Genomic DNA, 23,622 nt, shown 5'->3' with positions numbered 1-23,622 from the left:
AGAAATTAATATGCAAGATTGAAGTGTATTGAGATGGATAGGAAACTGATTCACAGAGAGGAAACAAAGAGTAGGGATTAATGGGTCCTTTTCAAATTGGAAGGCAGTAACTACTGGGGTGACACAGGGATCGGTGCTGGGACCCCAGCTATTGATAGTATATAATAATGATTTGGATGAGGGAACCAAAGGTAACATCTCCAAGTTTGCAGATAGTGCCAAGGTGGTTGGGAGGGTGAACTGTGACAAGGATGCAGCGTTCCTTCAGCATGATCTTAGCGGGTTGGGTGAGTGGGCAAATCAGTGGCAGATGCAGTATAATTTAGATAAATGTGAGGTCATTTACTTTGGAAACAAAAACAAAAAGGCAGATTACCACCTGAATGGCTGTAAATTGAGAGAGGGGAGTGTGCAGTGTGACCTGGACGTCCTTGTGCACCAGTTGCTGAAGGTAAGCATGCAAGTGCAGCAGGCAGTAAAGAAGGCAAATGGTACGTGGCCTTCATGGCAAAAGGTTTTGAGTGCAGGAGCAGGAATGTATTGTTCCATTTATACAGGGCCTTGGTGAGGTCACACCGAGAGTATTGAGAGAGTTTTGGTCTCCTTTTCTGAAGAGGGATACTCTTGCTATCGAGGGAGTGTTGCAAAGTTTTACCAGGCTCATTCCGGGGATGGTGGGCCTGATTTTTGAGAAGAGATTGACTCAGTTAGGATTGTTTTTGCTGGAATTCAGACAAATGAGGGGGGATCTCATAGAGACTTAAAATTCTAGCAGGACTGGACAGGGTAGTTGCAGGGAGGATGTTCCTGATGGTGGGTGTATCCAGAACCAGGGATCACAATATGAGGTTTCAAGGTAGACGATTCAGAATGGAGATGAGGAGACATTTCTTCACCCAAAGAGTGGTGAGCCTGTGGAATTCATTACCACAGGAAGTAAATGATGCCAAAACGTTGCATGTATTAAAGAGGCAACTAGATATAGCACTTGAACGAATCAGATCAAAGGTTGTGGGGAAGAAGCAGGTTTGGGTTACTGAGTTGGACGATCAGCCATGATTGTGAAGAATGGGTGAGCAGGCTTGAAGGGCTGCATGGCCTCCTCCTGCTCCTATCTTCTATGTTTCTATATATTTGCAGAGTGACAATTGGTTTTATAATTGGATAAACGTTTGGTTTCAGAATTTGGTTGTAATCTAAGGTTTTGGATGAATTGTCTTGGATTCCAAGCTGCAGTTTTTAAACTTTAAATTGTCCACAATCAACTATTTTAATTATTTAATGGCAAGTGTTCTTTCATGATCTAAGTAAGAAATGGGTGGACCAGAAATTTAATAAAATTGGGTACTTGATATGAGGAATGGAGGAAAAAAAAGTATCTCTCTTAAATTTCTTTCCACAGATGCAAGTTTGGATCTGGGTGCAAAGCTAAATCAAGAGCTTGAAATAACTGAACGACTTGACAGTAGTTTTGTGGAGTATCTACAACATCGTGGAATTGCATTGTCCACGTCAACCAATCAACCAAGGGAGCCCAAACTGTGTCAGGAGGAAATGCCTTCCCAAAAGCTTCAGGTCTGTTTAAGTTTACTTTATGACTAAGATTGCAAGTATGGAAGTGGTAAAATATGGAGATCTGGTGTAATTTAGCATTTATTATAAAATATTAATGAAATCAATTAAAATTACTTTTATTCATGTATTTTTTTCTTAATCGTATCAAATAGTTCTAACTGGATTCTTTGGTTCTTTTGTTCGTGAACAATGCTCATAGAAAAGTATGAAATCTTTCTCTTACTTTTAATACTGTCATCTTAAAAAAAACTTCCATTTGCCTTGGCTTTTTGGAATGCTGTTAGCTTCAGGTACTCTGGGACTGGAAAAGTTTTTCACTACGAAAGAAACCATCACAATTATTAAATGTGCTTAAAATTTCAAGATTTGTAAAATCCATTTCTCAACTTCTTATTTATTTTTGCACATTTTTGAGGGTGGTGAATCAGTTGTAAGAATTATTTTGCTTCCAAAATCTAGAAAAAAAAACCCCTTGAATTTCCAAAGCACTTGCCAGAAATTCTGACATTCGCACATTTTACATTGAGTACACCCAGCAGATGCGTCATGACTACGTTTCAGCACCCAATGTTTTTGCAGGAATCCTAGAAGGATGCAACACAGAAAGAGGCTGTTCGGCCCGTTGTACTTGTCCCCACATTCTATTTCCTTTCCTCTCTCTAGAAAAATGCAACTTCTTTTCCTCTTCACCTATTTATCATTTGCTTTTGAGATCTTGTTGAAATTACTTTCAACACCCTTTCAAGCAAGCATCTTGTGACATAGCAAATGGTTACATTTTTTAAAAATTCTGAAAACTTTCTTCTCTTTGTATTTGATACATTTGTTTATAATGACCAAGAGTTCCATTAAATTCTCAACAACTTCCTGAATTTTCCCTTGAGACTTCATTGAAGATGAAATAAATTCCTGTTTTCGGTTTCTGTGTAATTTTGATCATTTGGTCTGAACTCCTGTGCCTCCTTCAGAATTGTATTAGTTTCTTTTGCCTGTCTAATTGCTTTTTCCTAAAGTGCATCATTCAATGTTAAATTTCATTTGCCTTAAGCCTAGCTATTTTACTGGGCTCCTGAAATCAATTGAATTGATTGTTCATCTCGAATTGAATCAAAGTCACTTAGCCTTATGTTTACTACATTTCTTGAGCTTGTGGCATCAGTGAATTTTGAAGCAATGGCTTCTGTGTCCAAGTCCCAATTATTTAGAGGGATATTGGCCATATGCTGGCAAATGGGGCTAGATCAGTTTAGGATATCTGATCAGCATGGTGAGTTGGACCAAAGGTGCTGCATAACTATGATTCTATTAGTATGTGTTTAAAATGGCAGTGCTGAAAGTGACTTACGAAAAATCACTGTGTGCCTTTATCGTGAAATGAGTTGAATGAGCTCTGCCAAGAATTGCTGTCTCCACTATCAGTAGTTTGACAATAGAGGCACTCCTGCAGAAAAGGCTTGTAGTGATTCTGCTAACTTGAGTGTATGCACATTACTTCCTTAACAGAAGTTTATTTTGAATTTGGCATTGATTCCATGACAAGTTTTGGAATCTTCCTGATCCAAACAGAATCGTAAACACTATATGTAGTTTTTACTTTAATCAAAAATGCATTTCAGGTCTTTTCTCCCAGATTTAGTGTAATCTTGATCTGTATTGTCTTTCAGGATTTTATCATTTCAGCTTACTATGCCTTCTATTCTAATACTTATTTTTAAATAATAGTATAATCTCATAATTTACTATGACACACAATATGCCATTTTCAGTCTGCTTCCAATGTTCATTGTTGTTCATGATGTCGTGGTTGAGGTTGATGGCTCATGTCTTTCTCCATCAGGCATTGCTAAAGAGGGTACATGAAGAAGGCTGTCGGGTGTTAGCATTGTCACAAAGGCCTCTTGTCTGCCTTGAATCTGAACCTGTCTCTGTCTTGAGCAAAACAGTGGACGAGTGGCAGCAAGAGAAAAAGTCACTACATGACACAGTTCAGCTACTGAAGCAACTGCTTTCCAAGGCAACAGACAAGTGTAATGAGGTAAGATTTCAAAGCTATTGTGTACAGTGTATCGATATCTTCTACAACTAAGATGTTCAGTACATCTCCACCTCTCCTCCTCATCACATATACATTATTTTACAACTTATTAAAAGGTGTGCTCCACAAATATTACAACTGTGTAACATTGATAGAGTGGCATTGCATGTTGAACCATTAGAATGTTAGCATTTAAGTGCCCTCCGTAGCTTTGTCTTGCTTGTTCAACATATTGTGTATAAATAAAAATTGTATTAGAAAGGCCATGTCAAATATGTGGTTACATCAGAACAGGAATAGGTTATTAAACCTGCCCCACCAAAGTGATTGCAACTGATCTACATCCTAACTCTATGTAACTCTCACCTTTGCCTGATATCATTGAGATTTTTGCTAAACCTCTTAGCATAAGCTATTATCAGTCTCAGAATTAAAAAATTATAGCTGAGCTACCTCTGTTTTTTCTTTTAATAATTGCTTTATTTTGTCATTTACTAAAGTTAATTCTTGACTATAACAAAAGTTTGCAATCTTTAGTTATTTTAACTATATAATCCTAGATCTAATAAATTAACTACAATGTGATTTTATGTCAGATTACATATTTTACAAAATGTGATAAATGAAACTATGCAAGCTAGATCATTTTTACTTACAAGCTTATCAGTGATCTGGTTTAAGTTGTTAGTTGATAAAATTAAATTTTTGCCTGGAGAATTAAACCCCTGTATCTTCCCTGGTACAAACCCCACTTTCCCCTCTTCATACCATGATGCCACTCTGCAATGATTTTTCTCCACTTCGATTCATGTACTTGAATTCTTCCATTCTGCTTGAGCCCACTCTCAGCCTCATCTTTTTCCATTCCCCTGATGGCCTTGTCTTTTTCACAAAAAGTATGCATCCTTCATTTTGTTGCACTATGACATGCATAAATATACAGACATCCCATCTTTTCATATTCATAACCTCTGTTCTCATCAGCTCAAGTGTGTTTCTATGGATTAATTTATTTTGGAGGTATTGATTTGTTGTAAATGGTTGCTCACTATAGACTTTTCAGATGAGTGCAGTACTTACACATTATACTATAGTCCCTCCCACTTTTGGAATGATGCCTCCATCACTCATCCTTTCTCTGTTTTCTCCAATGATAGCTAACCCTGCTATTTAAATAATGTGTATGAATGAATTGGAAAAGCTCAAATTTATTATTCTGTTATTCAACTGAATGATTAGTGATGTGGTAGAAGGAGACAAGAGTCATTAGAAGTCGATTTGGATGATGTGTGACAACAATGTGCAAACTAATGAGACAAGAAACAAATGGTACATGTTTTGGGGGTGCAGGTTTCTTTTTATGCATTCCTCAGATATGGGTGTTGTTGGTAATGCCTGAATTTGTTTTCTGTTCTCCATTACCATGCATGACCTCCTTGAATTACGTAGACTGTGGCTCCTTGGTGCTGTTAGGAAAGGAGTTGCAAACTTTTAATCCAACAGATGTTGATGGTGCATGTAATAATGGTGATACAATTGGCTGTCTCGTAGAGATAGTTAGATTCTATCTTCATGGAGATGGTCATTGCATTGCGCATGTATGACACAAATGTTCCTTGCCATTTATTGAAACAGGTGGTATGTGGCCCAGGTCTTGCTACATGCAGTATGTGAACAGTTATGAATGGTACTAAGCTTGGTACAGTCATCAGTAAGCATCTACACTCCTGACCTAAAGATAGAATATAGGTTAATGTCATTGAAGCAGCAGATGGTTGTAGAGATCGAATCAGTTTCTTAAGGAACTCTTAAAACATAGAACGGTACAGCACAGCACAGTAAAGTCCCTTCGGCCCACAATGTTGTGCTGACCTATAATTCTACTAAGATCAAACTACCCTGCATATCCTACATTATACTATCATCCATGTGCCTATCCAACAGTCATTTAAATGTCTCCAGTATATCTGATTCCACTACCACTGCTGGCAGCGCATTCCACACGCCCACCACTCTCTGTGAAAAGAACCCACCTCTGACATTTCCCCTATACCTTCCTCCCCTCACCTTAAAATTATGCCCCCTTGTAATAGTCATTTCCGCCCTGGAAAAAAGTCTCTGGCTATCCACTCACTCTATGCTTCTCATCACCTTGTACACCTCTATCAAGTCACCTCCCATCCTTCTTCGCTACAATGAAAAAACCCCTAGCTCCCTTAACCTTTCCTCATAAGACCTGCCCTCCAGTCCAGGCAGCATCCTGATGAATGTCCTCTGCACCTTCTCTAAAGCTTCCACATCCTTCGTATAATGAGGTGACCAGGACTGAACACAAATTCCAAGTGTGGTTTAACCAGGGTTTTATAGAGCTGCAGCATAACCTCGTGGCTCTTAAACTCAAATCCCCTGCCAATGAAAGCCAACACACCATACGCCTTTTCAACAATCCTATCAACATGGGTAGCAACTTTGAGAGAGCTATGGATGTGGACCTCAAAGTCCCTCTGTTCCTCCAAGCTGCCAAGAATCCTGCCATTGACCCTGTATTCTGCATTCAAATTTGACCTTCCAAAATGAGTCACTTCACACTTTGCTGGGTTGAATTCCATCTGCTACTTCTTTGCCCAGCTCTGCATCCTGTCAACAGATGAGATTGCAGCAACTCCAGTTTGAGAAAGTGGGACTTCGACTGAAGCATCAAGAGCTCCTACAACAGGAAATGGCCTTACGTAGCCAATTGCCAAGCATGGAACAAGATGGCAGCCCCCAGACTCCAGTTTCTTCACCTGCAATGTCCCAAGACATAAGGACAATGACTGCCAACAGTTCAGATCCATTCCTTAATAGTGGAACATACCATTCCAGGGAGGAAAGTACAGACAGTGGACTTGGCAAGAGCAGCTACAGTGTACCAAGAACACCTGATGACTTTCTTAACAGCGTCAAGGAAATGGATACAGTTGAAAACCTTGGTCAAAATAATATTGGGCCTCTGCAAAATCGTTTTCCTGACTACTTGGAAACTATCCCTGGTACTAATGTGGACTTTGGGACACTGGAGGAAGACAGGATGAATGTAGAAGGAGAAGAATTAATGCCAAGCCTACAGGGGCACCGAGCTCTGACATTCTCAATGACGTGGAGTTTGTCCTTGCTGCCACAAAGATAGATAAGGAGAGCTTCCTGACATAGCTATAGGGCCCTTGGTCCTGTCAGACTACCTTTGATTCTGTGAAGGATATCAAAATTTGAGATATCTTTGTGACTTGTTATGGACTTCTGAATTGTCTCTTCTCTGATGCAACATTGGATAAACTCAGAATATTTGAAAAGGATTCTGCCCATTGTATTTCACACATTTTCCATATTATAATGGTCGCAAAAACTGTAGAATTTCAACCTGCTTTCCCTTAATCAGTTTGAATATATGACTGTCTATCCATTTTCCCTGCCCCATTTCATACATTTGGAACAAAACCTGTCATTGAGTGTAATTCTTTATTCGTATAATTTGTGAAGTTCAGTAGCAGTGATCTCATTTTTTATTTTGCTTTCCCAACATTTTTCAGATCTGTAAATCAGTTAAAGCAAGTAAGATTGACGGTAAAGTAGGCTTAATTGTGTTATCAGGTTTGCTTTATGGCTGCTAAGATGTCACAGAATCTGGTGCCAATTCTAAGTGCCTTTGCCCAGCTTCTTTGAAACTCTGTTACATCTTCTATCCAAATGTGCTGTCTATCTCAGTCTTCCATTTTGCGGTATACACAGTATCTAACCTGCTTTTGTCTTTGAGCAAAGTGGAAGTATAATTTTCAAATAACTGCCCCGTCAAGTCCAGGAATTGGGTGACTTCAAAGTGAACTGTCAGCTGTTAGTTTAATTTGATCTTATTTAAGTATGAAAGATTTGGTGCTTTTTAATTACTTGTACATGTTTTTATAGTATATTAGACATGTACATTTTTCTGTAATGTCTTACCAAAATTAGTTGAGCTGCTGTAAGTTTTTTTCTTTCAAAAGGTTACTTTTAAACCAAAAGACACAAAACATGATAAATAAGGAAGTGCTGGTTATGTACCTACTTAAAAAGCATATGAACTTCTTTCGTAGTTTGAGTGGTCAAATGGCTTGTTGGGACATGTTAGATGGTCAACAGGACATTATAGTGTCAGGAGTCCTATATACAGTAGTGTATTGTAGGTGGGGGTTAATGGTTATAAGAATACATTTATGTATATGATAAAATATTAGATTTAAGAATTGCACAAATCAGCAGGAGCTTTGTGATCAAAAAGATCTCCAAAGAGTGTTCCTTTTCCTGAAGTTCATAGGCCTATTTTTGGAACATGATTCACTCAGACATGAACTGCTAAATACTTTATACATTTTTGTATTTGGGTTTTTACTTGTAAAGATAATGTGGCTTGTGAATTTAGTATATTTTTTATAGGTACTGATGGAGAACCCAGGAAAACATTTTAACTTTTCAATGTTACTAAATCCTCTTCCAGTTTCTTTTTCAATCCTTGGAGAGTGCTGATTTTAGCTCTATCTAAGTAGAGAAAAAAATATACTATACAGCTTCTACATTCGACACAGGCCTAGTGTTATTTCTTGGGCTACGATTTTTAAAGTTTCTTTTGTATTGAGTCTTATTGAAAGTGCTACATTTCAAATCTTGTCCGTTGAAATGGAACCTTCTGCCCGGCTTCCATTTGTCTTGTAGCATTTTTAAAATTGTACACAGGTGAACAATAATTTTGTAGGAATTGTATAAATTTGACAATGCACACTCAAACATTTATTTAGCGGCTTGTATGCAGAGATGAATAGCAAGATTACATCGAATCAGTTTGTATTTTTGTACTGAATTTGTACTAGAATTGCTATTTTGAGAAGCCATCATAGATTCTAAACTTAGCGCAAGTTCAAATGTGTACTTGCAACTCGAATCCTAGGGATGAGCAATAGTATTAGATCATTTTGTAGTTTTGTGCTCATCTTTGTATCAGTACTAGTTAGAGAAGGCACCATAAATTCTAAGCTTCTATTTTTAAAACCAAATCTTAAATTGATTAAGCTTTGACTTTCCACCTTTTTTAAAAGAAAGTGGATTCTGGTGTATGTCATCTTGTTGAAATTTAATTACCTTTTTAAGTAAACAGCAAAGGAAGCATAATCATTACTTTGCATGATCATGCACAGGTAGTTATACAAGTAAGACGAAAGGGTGTATTTTTAATTTCTAAGAGTTGATACTCCGTGTGGTTCTCGCCTCCTACCAGTTAAACAAATCAGTGTTGAAATAAAACAATGCAACAAAAAATTTAAATTTACAAAATATTTCGAAATACTCATCTGAGTAAATGTACAATTTTGCTTTTGCACATGCATCATGAAATCTTGCTGATCATGACCTTAATATCTTTAAATAGCCAAAATGTATGCTTGGCATACATAGAACACTGACATTTTTGATAGTTGTTAAACATGTAATATTATTTTATTATATAGTTCTGATGAATGTACACATACTTCAATATATAATACAGTAATGTTTTTTTTTAGCTGTACCAGCATGCCAGTATATGGATACATACAGTAAATTCTGTAGCATTTATTTCTGTATGTAATACTTTCCAATGGTTCATGACAATTCATATGGTATAAAATACATTCTTTGTGGTAAAAAAAAACAAAAAAAAGAGGTTCACAAGGAAGAGGTATTAGAAATCCTACAGAGTGTGAAGATAGATATGTCCCCTGGGCCGGATGAGATTTATCCTAGCATCCTCTGGGAAGCCAGGGAGGAGATTGCCGAGCCTTTGGCATTGATCTTTAACTCGTCATTGACTACAGGAATAGTGCCAGACGACTGGAGGTGAACAAATGTGGTTCCCCCGTTCAAGAAGGGGAGTAGAGACAACCCTGGTAATTATAGACCAGTGGGCCTTACCTCAGTTGTTGGTAAAGTGTTGGAAAAGGTTATAAGAGATAGAATTTATAATCATCTAGAAAAGAATAAATTGATTAGGGATAGTCAGCATGGTTTTGTGGAGGGTAGGTCGTGCCTCACAAACCTTATTGAGTTCTTTGAGAAGGTGACCAAACAGGTAGATGAGAGTAAACCGGTTGATGTGGGGTATGTGGATTTCAGCAAGGCGTTCGATAAGGTTCCCCACAGTAGGCTATTGTACAAAATTCGGAGGAATGGGATTGTGGGAGATATAGCAGTTTGGATCGGAAATTGGCTTGCTGAAAGAAGACAGAGGGTGGTAGTCGATGGGAAATGTTCATCCTGGAGACCAGTTACTAGTGGTGTACCACAAGGGTCAGTGTTGGGTCCACTGCTGTTTGTCATTTTATAAATGACCTGGATGAGGGCGTAGAAGGATGGGTTAGTAAATTTGCAGATGACACTAAGGTCGGTGGAGTTGTGGATAGTGACGAAGGATGCTGTAGGCTACAGAGAGACATAGATAAGCTGCAGAGCTGGGCAGAGAGGTGACAAATGGAGTTTAATGCGGACAAGTGTGAGGTGATGCACTTTGATAGGAGTAACCGGAATGCAAAGTACTGGGCTAATGGTAGTGTAGATGAGCAGAGAGATCTCAGTGTCCATGTACACAGATCCTTGAAAGTTGCCACCCAGGTTGACAGGGCTGTTAAGAAGGCAAACAGTGTTTTAGCTTATATTAATAGAGGGACCGAGTTCCGGAACCAAGAGGTTATGCTGCAGCTGTACAAAACTCTGGTGCGGCCGCACTTGGAGTATTGCGTACAGTTCTGCTCACCGCATTATAAGAAAGATGTGGAAGCTTTGTAAAGGGTGCAAAGGAGATTTACTAGGATGTTGCCTGGTATGGAGGGAAGGTCTTACAAGGAAAGGCTGAGGGACTTGAGGCTGTTTTTGTTAAAGAGAAGAAGGTTGAGAGGTGATTTAATTGAAACATATAAAATAATCAGACGGTTAGATAGGGGGGACAGGGAGGGCCTTTTTCCTAGGATGGTGATGGCGGGCACAAGGGGGCATAGCTTTAAATTGAGGGGTGAAAGATATTGGACAGATGTCAGAGGTAGTTTCTTTACTCCGAGAGTAGTAAGGGAATGGAATGCTTTCCCTGCAACGGTAGTAGATTCGCCAACTTTAAGTACATTTAGGTCATCATTGGACAAGCATAAGGACGTACATGGAATAGTGTAGGTTAGATGGGCTTCAGATCGGTATGACAGGTCAGCACAATATCGTGGCTCAAAAGGCCTGTACTGTGCTGTAATGTTCTATGTTCTAAACATCTTGTTGCAACCTACTAGAGCCCTCCATGCTATCCACAACTCCACCAACCTTCGTGTCATCAGCAAACTTACGAACCCACTCTTCCACTTCCTCATCCAAGTCCTTTATAAAGACTATAAAGACCACAAAGATCAGAGGACCCAGAACAGATCCCTGCGGAACACCACTGGTCACTGAGCTCCATGCTGAATATCTTCCATCTACTGCCACCCTCTGTCTTCCATTGGGCAGCCAGTTTTGTATCTCGACAGCTCTGAATCCCATGCCTCCTTACTTTCTGAATAAGCCTACCATACCTTATCACACGCCTTGCTAAAATCCATTTCCACCGCATCGTCTGGTCTGCCTTCATCCATGTGTTTTATCGCATCCTGTAAGAACTCTTGCTGGGATGATTGACCTCCAGCAGTTAGAAACGTTCTGTGTTTGATACAAGTCCAACTGGTAGAAAGTTTTCCCTGGTTCCTTTTAAATTCAACTTCTTTTGCTTGATGCCATATTTTGTCAAATGCCGCTTTAATATAAGGGCGCAGATTCTTACCTCACTTCTGGATTTCAGTTTTTTAACATTTTTAGACCAAATCTATTATGGCATACTGAACTGCTTGATCCTGGCTGAACGCAAATTGGGCATAAATAAGCTGGTTATTTATGAGTAAGTGCTGCTTGGTTATGCTGTTGATGACACCACCATCACTTCGAGAGTATTTTAATAATTCAGTGTAGACGTTTGAGGCAACATTTGGCTGGATTGGATTTTTCTCCTTTTTGTGGACAATGCATGTGTGCCACTTTCCACATTGTTCGTTAGATACCATTATTGTAAATGTACAAACACCTTGGATAGGGAAGCAGCTAGGCCTGGAATGCAAGTCTGCTGAAGTGTTGTCAGAGCTTTGCAGTATTCAGTGCCTTTAGCCATCTCTTGGTATAATATGCATGAATTACATTATCTGATGAACAGCATCAATGATGCTGGAAACATTGGGTGGGTGACCTTCTCAACAGTTTCTGTTTACATTTCAGATCTTCAGAATTTGCAGTATTTTCCTTTTATTGAACTTGCTACATCCATTTTGAACTTATCCCATTCAGCATGATGGAGGGTACCCTTAGTGTGAAGATGGGAATATGACCCTACAGGACCTGTGAGGCGGTTACTCTTTGCAATACTGTCATGTTGAGCAACAGAAAGTTTAGTGACAGAGAGATAAAAGAAGTTTTTTTGCTGTTCCTTCTCTTGTTGTCTGCCACAGGCCCAATCAAGTCACTATCATTGATGTGCATTGAAATCTCATCCAGAGTACATTCTGTGCCCTTGCTACCTTCACTGCTTCTTCCAAGTTCTGTTTAACATTGATGAGTACTGATTTAACAACTGAAGGATGCAGTAATTGATAATTGGCAGGGATTTTCCTGCCCATGTTTGACCTGAGCCGACACTACAATTAAGGGTCCAGAGGGAAATTTTTTTCACACAAAGGGTGGTGAGTGTCTGGAATGGGCTGCCAGAGATAGTGGTGGAGGCAAGTACGATTTTATTATTTAAGAAACATTTGGACAGATACATGGATGGGATAGATATGGAGGGATATGGACCAAATGCAGACAAATGAGACGAGTTTACTTGTGAAAACTGGACCGCATGGATGTTGGGCTGAAGGGCCTGTTTCCATGCTATAAACCTCTATGACTCTGTGATTCTTAGAGTCACAGGACTCTAGGGTGCCTCGAGGCTGAAAGTACCCCAACCTCTAATAGACTTGTTCTACCAATGATTGATGGAAGAATCTGACATTTGCTAAAAAGTATGATGATGAGTACGATTATGTAAGGCTGTTCCTTGACTCAGCTGTGCAACAGCTACCCCACTTTTGGTGCAAATCTTTGGATGTTAGTGAGGAAGATTTCGCAGCATTGTCGAAACAAGTTTTGCCCTTGTCATTTACAGTACCTCAGTTGATGCCAGGAAATTAGAACATAGAACATAGAAAAGTACAGCACAGTACTATTCCATGCGCTCTCAACTCTCTGGGTGAAGAAACTCCCTCTGACGTCTCCTCGATACCTTCCTCCTAACACCTTAAAACTATGACCCCTCGTGGCAGTCAATCCTGCCTTGTGATTCTTGTGATTTTATTCTGCATTCTTTTTCCAGCAGTGGAAACCTGAATCTGATGCACTAAGCCAAAAGTCTGAAGTGCCTCACTGAGAAAAGTGTTCTGGACACAGTCACCAAGTCTGTTTTATTATCCTAATGTGGAAATGATTACAATTATTGATGGCAGCTGATATGTACTAAATTAAAAAGTGGCACAAACAAGTCACTGTGTAATCTAATTGAAGTGTTTGGAGTCCTAGATAGTGGCAAGGGAGGGGCAAAATGGATCGGTGATATTCAGATCATCTTAAGGTTTTGGTATGCTGTGCTGCAGTGTGTGTTCTGAGGAAGGATCACCAGACCCAAAACATTAACTCTGTTTTCTCCTTCACAGATGCTGGTAGACCTGCTGAGCTTTTCCAGCAATTTTGTTTTTGTTCCTGCAATGTGTGTGTTGAAGGAACATCAAACTGTTTTTACTTGTCTGTAACTACAGATATCATTTTTGCTGTCCTATAATTATATTTAATTTTAGTCCATTATTGGCTACTTGCGAAGTTTGACACAGCAATTAAAATGGAGAAAGCTACCATTTTATGTAGCCTCGTTCAATATCTCAGAATACCTTAATTCAAATTATAGCCAGTGAAATACTTGACATGTAAACATGGTAGTAATGAAGAAGATATGCAGCCAATTTACATAAATAAAACTCTGTCAGCAATTTGATGATAAACAAATAGTCTACTTTTATAATATTAATTGAAGGATACATATTGCTTTGGCCACAAGGGCTTATTGCCCTGTACTGTTTCAAATATTGTTATGGCCTCATTTATGTTTGCCTGAGAGCAAAGTTGAGGCTTTGATTTAACTTTTCATCTGAAAGCTGACGTCTCTGACTTAGTATCAGAGATAATGGGAACTGCAGATGCTGGAGATTCCAAGATAATAAAATGTGAGGCTGGATGAACACAGCAGGCCAAGCAGCATCTCAGGAGCACAAAAGCTGACGTTTCGGGCCTAGACCCTTCATCAGAGAGGGGGATGGGGGGAGGGAACTGGAATAAATAGGGAGAGAGGGGGAGGCGGACCGAAGATGGAGAGCAAAGAAGATAGGTGGAGAGGGTGTAGGTGGGGAGGTAGGGAGGGGATAGGTCAGTCCAGGGAAGACGGACAGGTCAAGGAGGTGGGATGAGGTTAGTAGGTAGCTGGGGGTGCGGCTGGGGGTGGGAGGAAGGGATGGGTGAGAGGAAGAACCGGTTAGGGAGGCAGAGACAGGTTGGACTGGTTTTGGGATGCAGTGGGTGGGGGGGAAGAGCTGGGCTGGTTGTGTGGTGCAGTGGGGGGAGGGGATGAACTGGGCTGGTTTAGGGATGCAGTGGGGGAAGGGGAGATTTTGAAACTGGTGAAGTCCACATTGATACCATATGGCTGCAGGGTTCCCAGGCGGAATATGAGTTGCTGTTCCTGCAACCTTCGGGTGGCATCATTGTGGCAGTGCAGGAGGCCCATGATGGACATGTCATCAAGAGAATGGGAGGGGGAGTGGAAATGGTTTGCGACTGGGAGGTGCAGTTGTTTGTTGCGAACTGAGCGGAGGTGTTCTGCAAAGCGGTCCCCAAGCCTCCGCTTGGTTTCCCCAATGTAGAGAAAGCCGCACCGGGTACAGTGGATGCAGTCCATACGTGGAACAGTCCATCTTCCGCACCTACACAGGCCCCAAACCCCACCTCTTCCTCCGGTACATTGATGACTGTATCGGCGCCGCCTCTTGCTCCCCAGAGGAGCTCGAACAGTTCATCCACTTCACCAACACCTTCCACCCCAACCTTCAGTTCACCTGGGCCATCTCCAGCACATCCCTCACCTTCCTGGACCTCTCAGTCTCCATCTCAGGCAACCAGCTTGTAACTGATGTCCATTTCAAGCCCACCGACTCCCACAGCTACCTAGAATACACCTCCTCCCACCCACCCTCCTGCAAAAACTCCATCCCCTATTCCCAATTCCTCCGCCTCCGCCGCATCTGCTCCCACGATAAGACATTCCACTCCCGCACATCCCAGATGTCCAAGTTCTTTAAGGACCGCAACTTCCCCCCCACGGTGATTGAGAACGCCCTTGACCGCGTCTCCCGCATTTCCCGCGACACATCCCTCACACCCCGCCCCCGCCACAACCGCCCCAAGAGGATCCCCCTCGTTCTCACACACCACCCTACCAACCTCCGGATACAACGCATTATCCTCCGACACTTCCGCCATTTACAATCCGACCCCACCACCCAAGACATTTTTCCATCCCAACCCCTGTCTGCTTTCCGGAGAGACCACTCTCTCCGTGACTCCCTTGTTCGCTCCACACTGCCCTCCAACCCCACCACACCCGGCACCTTCCCCTGCAACCGCAGGAAATGCTACACTTGTCCCCACACCTCCTCCCTCACCCCCATCCCAGGCCCCAAGATGACATTCCACATTAAGCAGAGGTTCACCTGCACATCTGCCAATGTGGTATACTGCATCCACTGTACCCGGTGCGGCTTTCTCTACATTGGGGAAACCAAGCGGAGGCTTGGGGACCGCTTTGCAGAACACCTCCGCTCAGTTCGCAACAAACAACTGCACCTCCCAGTCGCAAACCATTTCCACTCCCCCTCCCATTCTCTTGATGACATGTCCATCATGGGCCTCCTGCACTGCCACAATGATGCCACCCGAAGGTTGCAGGAACAGCAACTCATATTCCGCCTGGGAACCCTGCAGCCATATGGTATCAATGTGGACTTCACCAGTTTCAAAATCTCCCCTTCCCCCACTGCATCCCTAAACCAGCCCAGTTCATCCCCTCCCCCCACTGCACCACACAACCAGCCCAGCTCTTCCCCCCCACCCACTGCATCCCAAAACCAGTCCAACCTGTCTCTGCCTCCCTAACCGGTTCTTCCTCTCACCCATCCCTTCCTCCCACCCCCAGCCGCACCCCCAGCTACCTACTAACCTCATCCCACCTCCTTGACCTGTCCGTCTTCCCTGGACTGACCTATCCCCTCCCTACCTCCCCACCTACACCCTCTCCACCTATCTTCTTTGCTCTCCATCTTCGGTCCGCCTCCCCCTCTCTCCCTATTTATTCCAGTTCCCTCCCCCCATCCCCCTCTCTGATGAAGGGTCTAGGCCCGAAACGTCAGCTTTTGTGCTCCTGAGATGCTGCTTGGCCTGCTGTGTTCATCCAGCCTCACATTTTATTGTCTCTGACTTAGTACACTGCTGAAGAAGTGTTTCTGCGTTGTCAGCAGAGAGTTCTGTGTCACTGAAGTGGGATTTAGACATTTTGACTCAAAGCTGAGTCTCCTACATTGAACCAACATGGAAAGAATGCCACAAAGTGAATTAAAAATCGGGTGTTTGAATCTTTAGGGGTGCTGGAGCAGAGACCTATATTTATGCACATATCTTTTCAGCTTTGTTCATAGAGGCAAAAAGAACAAGAGCAAGGAGGTGATGTTGAGCTTGTAGAAAGACACTTGTTAGCCTTCAGGTGGAGTATTATGTACAGCTGGCCGTGCCACATTATAGGAAAAATGTGAATATATTGCAAGGTGTGCAGAAGCAATTAACAAGAATAGTTCCAGGAATGAGACTCTTCAGTTATGAGGATAGATTGGAGAAATTGGACTGTTCTTGTAAAAGAAAAGGCTGAGAGGAGATTGGATAGAGATTGGTTTTCAAAATCGTGAGCAGGCTGGATAGAGTAGGTAAGGAAAGGCTGTTCCCATTCATCAAAAAAAGGACATAGATTTAAAGTGATTTGCAAACAAAGCAAAGGGTGTTATGAGGAAAGAAAATCATTTTCACACTGCATGTAGTAACAGTATGGATTACACTACCTGGACTTCTAGTGGATGCAGGTTCATTTCAGGCATTCAAGAGGACGTTGTTTGGATAAAAATGATGTGCAGGGATATGGGGAAAAGGCAGGCGACTGACAATAGATCATTGAATCGTTGCATGTACAGTGGGACGGATGTCCTTCTTTCGTGATTCTGTGAAAATTTTACCAAATCATAATTGTCTGAATAATAATTTTGAAGCTGAATTATAGTTTATTTGGTTTTCAAAAGTCTTAATTCCTTCCTTCATTCTTTTTACCGAAACAGGATGCTGTAAGTAGGAGGACTGATTGGAGAAGGGAGTTACTACTGGCTGTGCAGGCAGTTTTAAACCAAGAACAAAAGTCGTTCTTTGCTGAATTACGTTCACACCTGCAGCGTCAGTCGACAGGAGGAGAGAACTCTCTACCTACGATGCTTGAACGTATTCTTAAAGAGCAGGTAAATTCTAATTTTCATTAGCTATCTCAGTATCAGTAGTGTTCCTTTTGAAAGAATCAGCATAGTGACGTAAATTGCATAATTTTGGTCAGTATTATGACCTACATAAAGACTGTCATTTGCTAAAAGAGATCTTAATTGTCAGCGACAAATTTAAGGAATTGCATGATGAGATTTCACATTTTAAACAGTTACTGTATCAAACTAAAATAACATCAACTAAATATTACTGAGACAACAGCTAGTGTTACAATAAAGTAGAGTGCAGGTGTTCCTTATTAGTTTCCTAATGTGACTAATAACCCCATACTATATTTATACATCACAATCTCAGGAGAAATGTAATTTTGTTTTTAAATTCCTAATCCCTTCTAGTGGTTAGTAAGCGGTCTTCTCTCTGTTACTCTGAGGCAAGTTTTCTCAAGTTCTTCAAAAATTCCTTCACTCAGTCTTCCTGAGCATAGCTTCTTGGAATTGCAGCAGCAAGAGACGTTTTGACTTTTCAATCTCTAGAAAATCGTTCTCTTCAAACAGAGAATCCATTCATAGCTGTGGTACTCCTGTGCCTTCACTGTCTCTCGCCATCTGTAGGGTTTCTGAGTATTAACTGCTGAGCATCACTAAGTCTGCATAAAGCCAGGCCAACTGCTTCTCCTTTGTGTTTAAGTATTAAAACTGCTACACGGATTTAACTAGAACTTGATCCGGATCCCTAGTCTGATGGCCACCGGGTCGCATTGGCTTACCAGCCAGAATTAGTAGGAGGCAATTTACTCAGTTCTACTTTAAATTGAAAGAGACAATTAAAATCACAACAATCTCACAAAACTTTGCTTTCATAATGGCAATTTATGGAGTGAACAACTTTGTCTAATTTAACACAGAAAAGTAATACTTAATTTATGAACCAGTCCAGATGCAATATTGCAAGATTAATTTTATTTGCAGAAGAAAGGATCCAGTAATTTAAAGTTTTTTTTTGCTTTTGTTGAGAAGATTTGTAGCTTGGGTTGTGGATGAGTTTGTAGACTTGCTGGCCGAGCCAGTGTGTTTGGTTGCAGACATTTCATCACCCTGCTATGTAACTTCATCAGTGCACCTCCGGTGAAGCATTGGTGTTCTGTTCCAATTGTTATTTATATCAAACGCCTCAACTTGCTGTGATGTTTGGCATTGCTTCAGCTTCTGTTCTTTAGTGGTTTGTATATCAGGTCCAGTTCATGTGTTTGTCGGTGGAGTTCTGGTTGGAATGCCAGGCCTCCAGGAATTCCCCAAGCATGACTCTGTTTGGCTGAATTCCTGTTTCACCAGGGGTGCACTGATGATGATAACCTAGCAGGGTGACGAAACGTCTGTGACCAAACACGCCGGCCCAGCGAGCAGGTCTACAGCCTCCGGATCCGGTAATATTAGTGAAGCTTGGTGTGTGTGTGTGTGTGTGTTCGCATTTTTGCAAAAAAAACTCTTTTTCCCCATAAATTGTTAGAAGTGGTCTGCTGTATTTTTTTAAAGCGTGTGCTGAACTAAGCCAATGAAAAATGTCACAGCTCTTGCGTTCGAAGTATGAAAAACGGTGGCTGACCAATGTTAATCTGTAATCTCTGGGCACCCTCCACTCGCTTAGTCAAATGCAAGTTCCTCACTCGTGAATCCGGCACTGTGGCTCAGTGGATAGCACTGCTATCCAGGTTTGATTCTACCCTCGGGCAACTTGCTGCGTGGCGTCTGCACTGCAAGTTAGGTGGATTGATCATGCTGAATTGCCCATAATGTTCAGGCTAGGTGGGTTACCCATGGGAAAAGTACGGTTACAAGGATAGGTAGTGGGATGGGTCTGGGCAAGATGCTGTTTAGAGGGTCGGTGTGGACCTGTTGGACTGATGGCCTGTTTCCACACTGGAGAGATTCAATGAATCCTTAGTTTATAAGTAAGATTAGGATATGTTTGATAATTGGACCAGAATGAAAAGTGTCCTTGTCAATACTCCCACTGTTTCCAGTACGAATCAGTGGTGATAGCCATCGACAGCAGGGCCCATAGCTGTTTTTATTTTTCCAATCCTTTCTCCATTCTGGGAATTGAAGTTATTTTTAATGCCTCTATTCACTGAGGTAGGTTAATTCAAGACGGGTGAGTAATCAAATGTGGAAACATATGAAAAAATAAAGTACTCCAGTTGCTGGATATCTGAAAAACAAATTCTGGAAGTAATCAAGAGATCTGACAGCATTTGCGACCATTCATCATAACCTTTGTAAGCTGTTTGTTTCAGTTACATATTGATTTTATTGATCAAGCCACCATCATTAGACAAAAGGTGGTGGGCAATGTAATGAGACTACAGTTTCCTGGGTCTCGTTCTATGGTCTATTGGTTCTAATCTTCCAAAATTCCTTAGGTTCTGGAAAGGTTCCAGTGAACTGGAAGACTGTAAAGGTATCAAGCTATTCAAGGAAATTGAAAAACAGAAAGTAGGAAACTATTAGCCATTGGAAAAATGCAGTTATATATGATAATGGAAATAGCAGCGTAAGTTTTAGAACGTCATAACAAAGTTGAGTCAGCATGATTCTGTGAGAATGACATTGTGATTGACAAATTTAGTAGGGTTCCTCGATGATGTCACAAGGAGGATGCATGAATTAGGAAGAACAAATGTAGTATTATTGAATTTGTAAACGGCATTCACTACGGATGCTGCTGAAGATGTTGTTGGGACTTGTATCTTAGTATAATAGCCAGCTTCAACTTTTGCAATCCATGGAAAAGCTACAGTTCCAGGAATTTGTCTTTAGTGGCAGTGAAGGATAAATGATATATTTCCATGTCTAGATGGTGTGTGGTTTGAAGAAGAATATACATGCAGTTCTGTTCCCATGCATCTGCTGTCCTGGTCCAACTGTGTGGCGTATGTCACTGGTTTGGAAGGTACTATCAAAAGGAGACCAGATCAGTTGCTGTAGTGCATCTTGTGAAAGGTTCACATTGCCGTAACTTAGCATTATTGATGAAGGGCGTGAGTGTTGAAAGTGGTGGATGAGGTGGTAACTAAGGGGACTGCTTTGTTTTGGATGGTGTCAAGCTCTTGTGTCTTATTAAAGCTACACTTATCAAAGACAGTGAAAAGTGAAGCACATGATAAGATTAGATTAGATTCCCTACAATGTGGAAACAGACCCTACAGCCCAACAAGTCCACACCGCCCATTGAAGCATCCCACCCAGACCCATCCCCCTATAACCCACACACCCCTGAACACCACGGGCAATTTAGCATGGCCAATCTACCTAACCTGCGCATCTTTGGACAGTGGGAAGAAACCGGAGCACCTGGAGGAAACCCACACAGACACAGGGAGAATGTGCAAACTCCACACAGACAGTCGCCTGAGGCTGGAATTGAACTGGATCCCTGGTGCTGTGAGGCTGCAGTGCTAACCACTGAGCCACCGTGCCACCCCTAAACTTGTATGTATGACAGGCAATTAGGAAGGCAAATGGAGCTTTGGCCTTTAAGATGGATGGAATGTAAAGAAAGGGAAATCTTGTCCTCTGTACAGGGCATTGGTGAGATCACACCTACAGTAATACATGCATCTTTGGTCCTGCTATTTATGGAACAATATAATAGCAGTTTTGAGAAAGTTCACTGGATTGACACCTGGAGTTTTCTTAAGGGAACAGATTGAGCTGGTTGCTCCACGTCAGTTGGAGTTTTGAACAGTTAGAGGTGACCATATTGAAATGTACAAGATTCTAAAGGGTCTTGACAGACAGATGCTGAGACGATATTAATCCTTTTGAGGGGAAATGCAGATTAAGGAAGGTATAGTTTCAGAATATAGAGATGTGTATATAAAATGGACATGAAAAATTTCATCTAAGCAATGAATTTTTTTTCTACTGTCGACTCCAAACTGCTGTAGAAGCTGTGTCATTGAAATGTTCAAAGCACAAACAGACAGAAATTCTAACTACTGGGGAGTCCAGGGTTCTGGGGAGCAGGTAGGAAAGTGGAGTTGAGACCAAAATGAGGTCAGTGTGAGCTGCTCAATGAAGCATCGGAGATAAATTTCCTTGAGAACGGAAGTTCAGAAGAAACCCTATTTGCTTTATAAAAGTATTAGTGCAACAGGAGATCTTCTAAGGAAGTTCAGTCTGATCTTGAATCTTCACCAAACTCAACTCAGGATGATTCTTAAGTATTCAGGAATAGTAATTTTATTGTAAATACTGGCTGAAAACTATCGACTATTTCTATTTAACATAGAACATTACAGCATAGTACAGGCCCTTCGGCCCTCGATGTTGTGCCGACATGTCATACCGATCTGAAGCCCATCCAACCTACACTATTCCATGTACGTCCATATGCTCATCCAATGACGACTTAAGTGTACCTAAAGTTGGCAAATCTACAACCATTGCAGGCAAAGCATTCCATTCCCTTACTACTCTCTGAGTAAAGAAACTACCTCTGACATCTGTCCTATATCTTTCACCCCTCAATTTAAAGCTATGCCCCCCCCCCGCCGTGCTCACCGTCACCATCCTAGCAAAAAGGCTCTCCCTATCTAACCCTCTGATAATTTTATATGTTTCAATTAAGTCACCTCTCAACCTTCTTCTCTCTAATTAATGAAAACAGCCTTAAGTCCCTCACCCTTTCCTCGTAAGACCTTCCCTCCATACCAGGCAACATCCTAGTAAATCTCCTCTGCACGCTTTCCAAAGCTTCCACATCCTTCTTATAATGCGGTGACCAGAACTGTACACAATACTCCCAAGTGCGGCTGCACCAGAGTTTTGTACAGCTTCACCATAACCTCTTGGTTCCGGAACTCGGTCCCTCTATTAATAAAAGCTAAAACACTGTTTGCCTTCTTAACAGCCCTGTCAACCTGGGTGGCAACTTTCAAGGATCTGTGTACATGGACACTGAGATCTCTCTGCTCATCTACACTAGTAAGAACCTTACCATTAGCCCAGTACTTTGCCTTCCGGTTACTCCTACCAAAGTGCATCACCTCACACTTGTCTGCATTAAACTCCATTTGCCACCTCTCAGCCCAGCTCTGCAGCTTATCTATGTCTCTCTGTAACCTACAACATCCTTCGCCACTATCCACAACTCCACCGACCTTAGTGTCGTCTGCAAATTTACTAACCCATCCTTCTACACCCTCATCCAGGCCATTTATAAAAATGACAAACAGCAGTGGACCCAACACCGACCCTTGCGGTACACCACGAGTAACTGGTCTCCAGGATGAATATTTCCCATCAACTACCACCCTCTGTCTTCTTTCAGCAAGCCAATTTCGATCCAAACTGCTATATCTCCCACAATTCCATTCCTCCGCATTTTGTCCAACAGCCTACTGTGGGGAACTTTATCGAACATGTGACTGCTGTGGTCACGTTTGTAGAAATGAAGCAAGTTTTTATTTTAGCCTAAGAAAGTTGAAACTGATTAATCCTGTCATTTTATCATTGTGATGTCACAGAAGTGGTATGTGCTTCACTGCAGTTAACTCATCGTTAAGAGTAAAGGAAATCAAGTCAAAGTAGGGAAAATGAGAAATGAGTACAATGAAAAATCACAAACAGGACATTGTGGAAGAATGGGTACAGCAGCAATGGGAAGGTTCAAAAGTAAAAGTATCATATAGCAATGATGCCCTTCCTCCCTATTACAAGGGTTTGAATGATGAAGAATGCAGCGAGGCAAGTAGCAGTTCAAAAGTTAATCATTTGTTACTTAATTTTGTTCAGTTCCTCTGTTCCTCACTATTAGTGAATAGGAGACTCTCTAACTGAGAGAGGATATTCAACCAGTGTTGAGGCCAAGTAATACTCAACAGGCTCGTAAAGAATGAGATGAGCTTTTTTATGAAAGGTATAAAAGTCAGCCAGAAGAATGTTATCACTCTTACATAGAGGTAACAAGGTGTAGAGCTGGATGAACACAGCAGGCCAAGCAGCATCAGAGCTACAATGTCTACATTCAGAACACAGCTCTACACCTTGTTATCACAGATTCTCCAGCATCTGCAGTTCCTACTATCTCCTTATCACTCTTACAGTTTGGGCACTCATTTAGCTTAAAAACAACATCTTTGGACTGGTTTGCAGCTGATCAAAATTTCTCTTCCTATTTCACTTGTGCGATCTTCCTGAAATTGGGAGGCAGTGGCAAAGTGGTAAGGTCACTGGACTAGCAATCCAAATCCCAGGCTAATGAACTGGACTTGGGTATGAATCCCACCATGAAAAATT

At 41.4% G+C, this 23,622-nt stretch overlaps 2 protein-coding genes across 7 annotated transcripts in view; both read left to right on the top strand.

Moving 5' to 3' along the window:
- The window catches only part of pcnt (pericentrin), a 323,443-nt gene that overhangs the window by 228,321 nt on the left and 71,500 nt on the right, over positions 1-23,622 (top strand). For all 6 annotated transcript variants that reach the window (XM_048534231.2, XM_059647013.1, XM_048534228.2 and 3 more), the window contains 3 exons: positions 1,403-1,575; positions 3,413-3,610; positions 17,170-17,343. In XM_048534231.2, coding sequence (XP_048390188.2) covers positions 1,403-1,575; positions 3,413-3,610; positions 17,170-17,343 — 545 coding nt within the window. The remainder of the gene's footprint in view (positions 1-1,402; positions 1,576-3,412; positions 3,611-17,169; positions 17,344-23,622) is intronic.
- Positions 5,189-6,947, top strand: LOC125454509 (transcriptional coactivator YAP1-like). The gene is given in 3 exon segments (XM_048535384.2): positions 5,189-5,248; positions 6,258-6,717; positions 6,720-6,947. Coding segments are annotated over 3 exon segments (603 nt in total). The 3' UTR covers positions 6,803-6,947.

This window comes from Stegostoma tigrinum, chromosome 7 (assembly GCF_030684315.1).
Source record: "Stegostoma tigrinum isolate sSteTig4 chromosome 7, sSteTig4.hap1, whole genome shotgun sequence".
Taxonomy (NCBI): Eukaryota; Metazoa; Chordata; class Chondrichthyes; order Orectolobiformes; family Stegostomatidae; genus Stegostoma; species Stegostoma tigrinum.
This window is presented reverse-complemented; position numbering and strand designations above follow the sequence as displayed.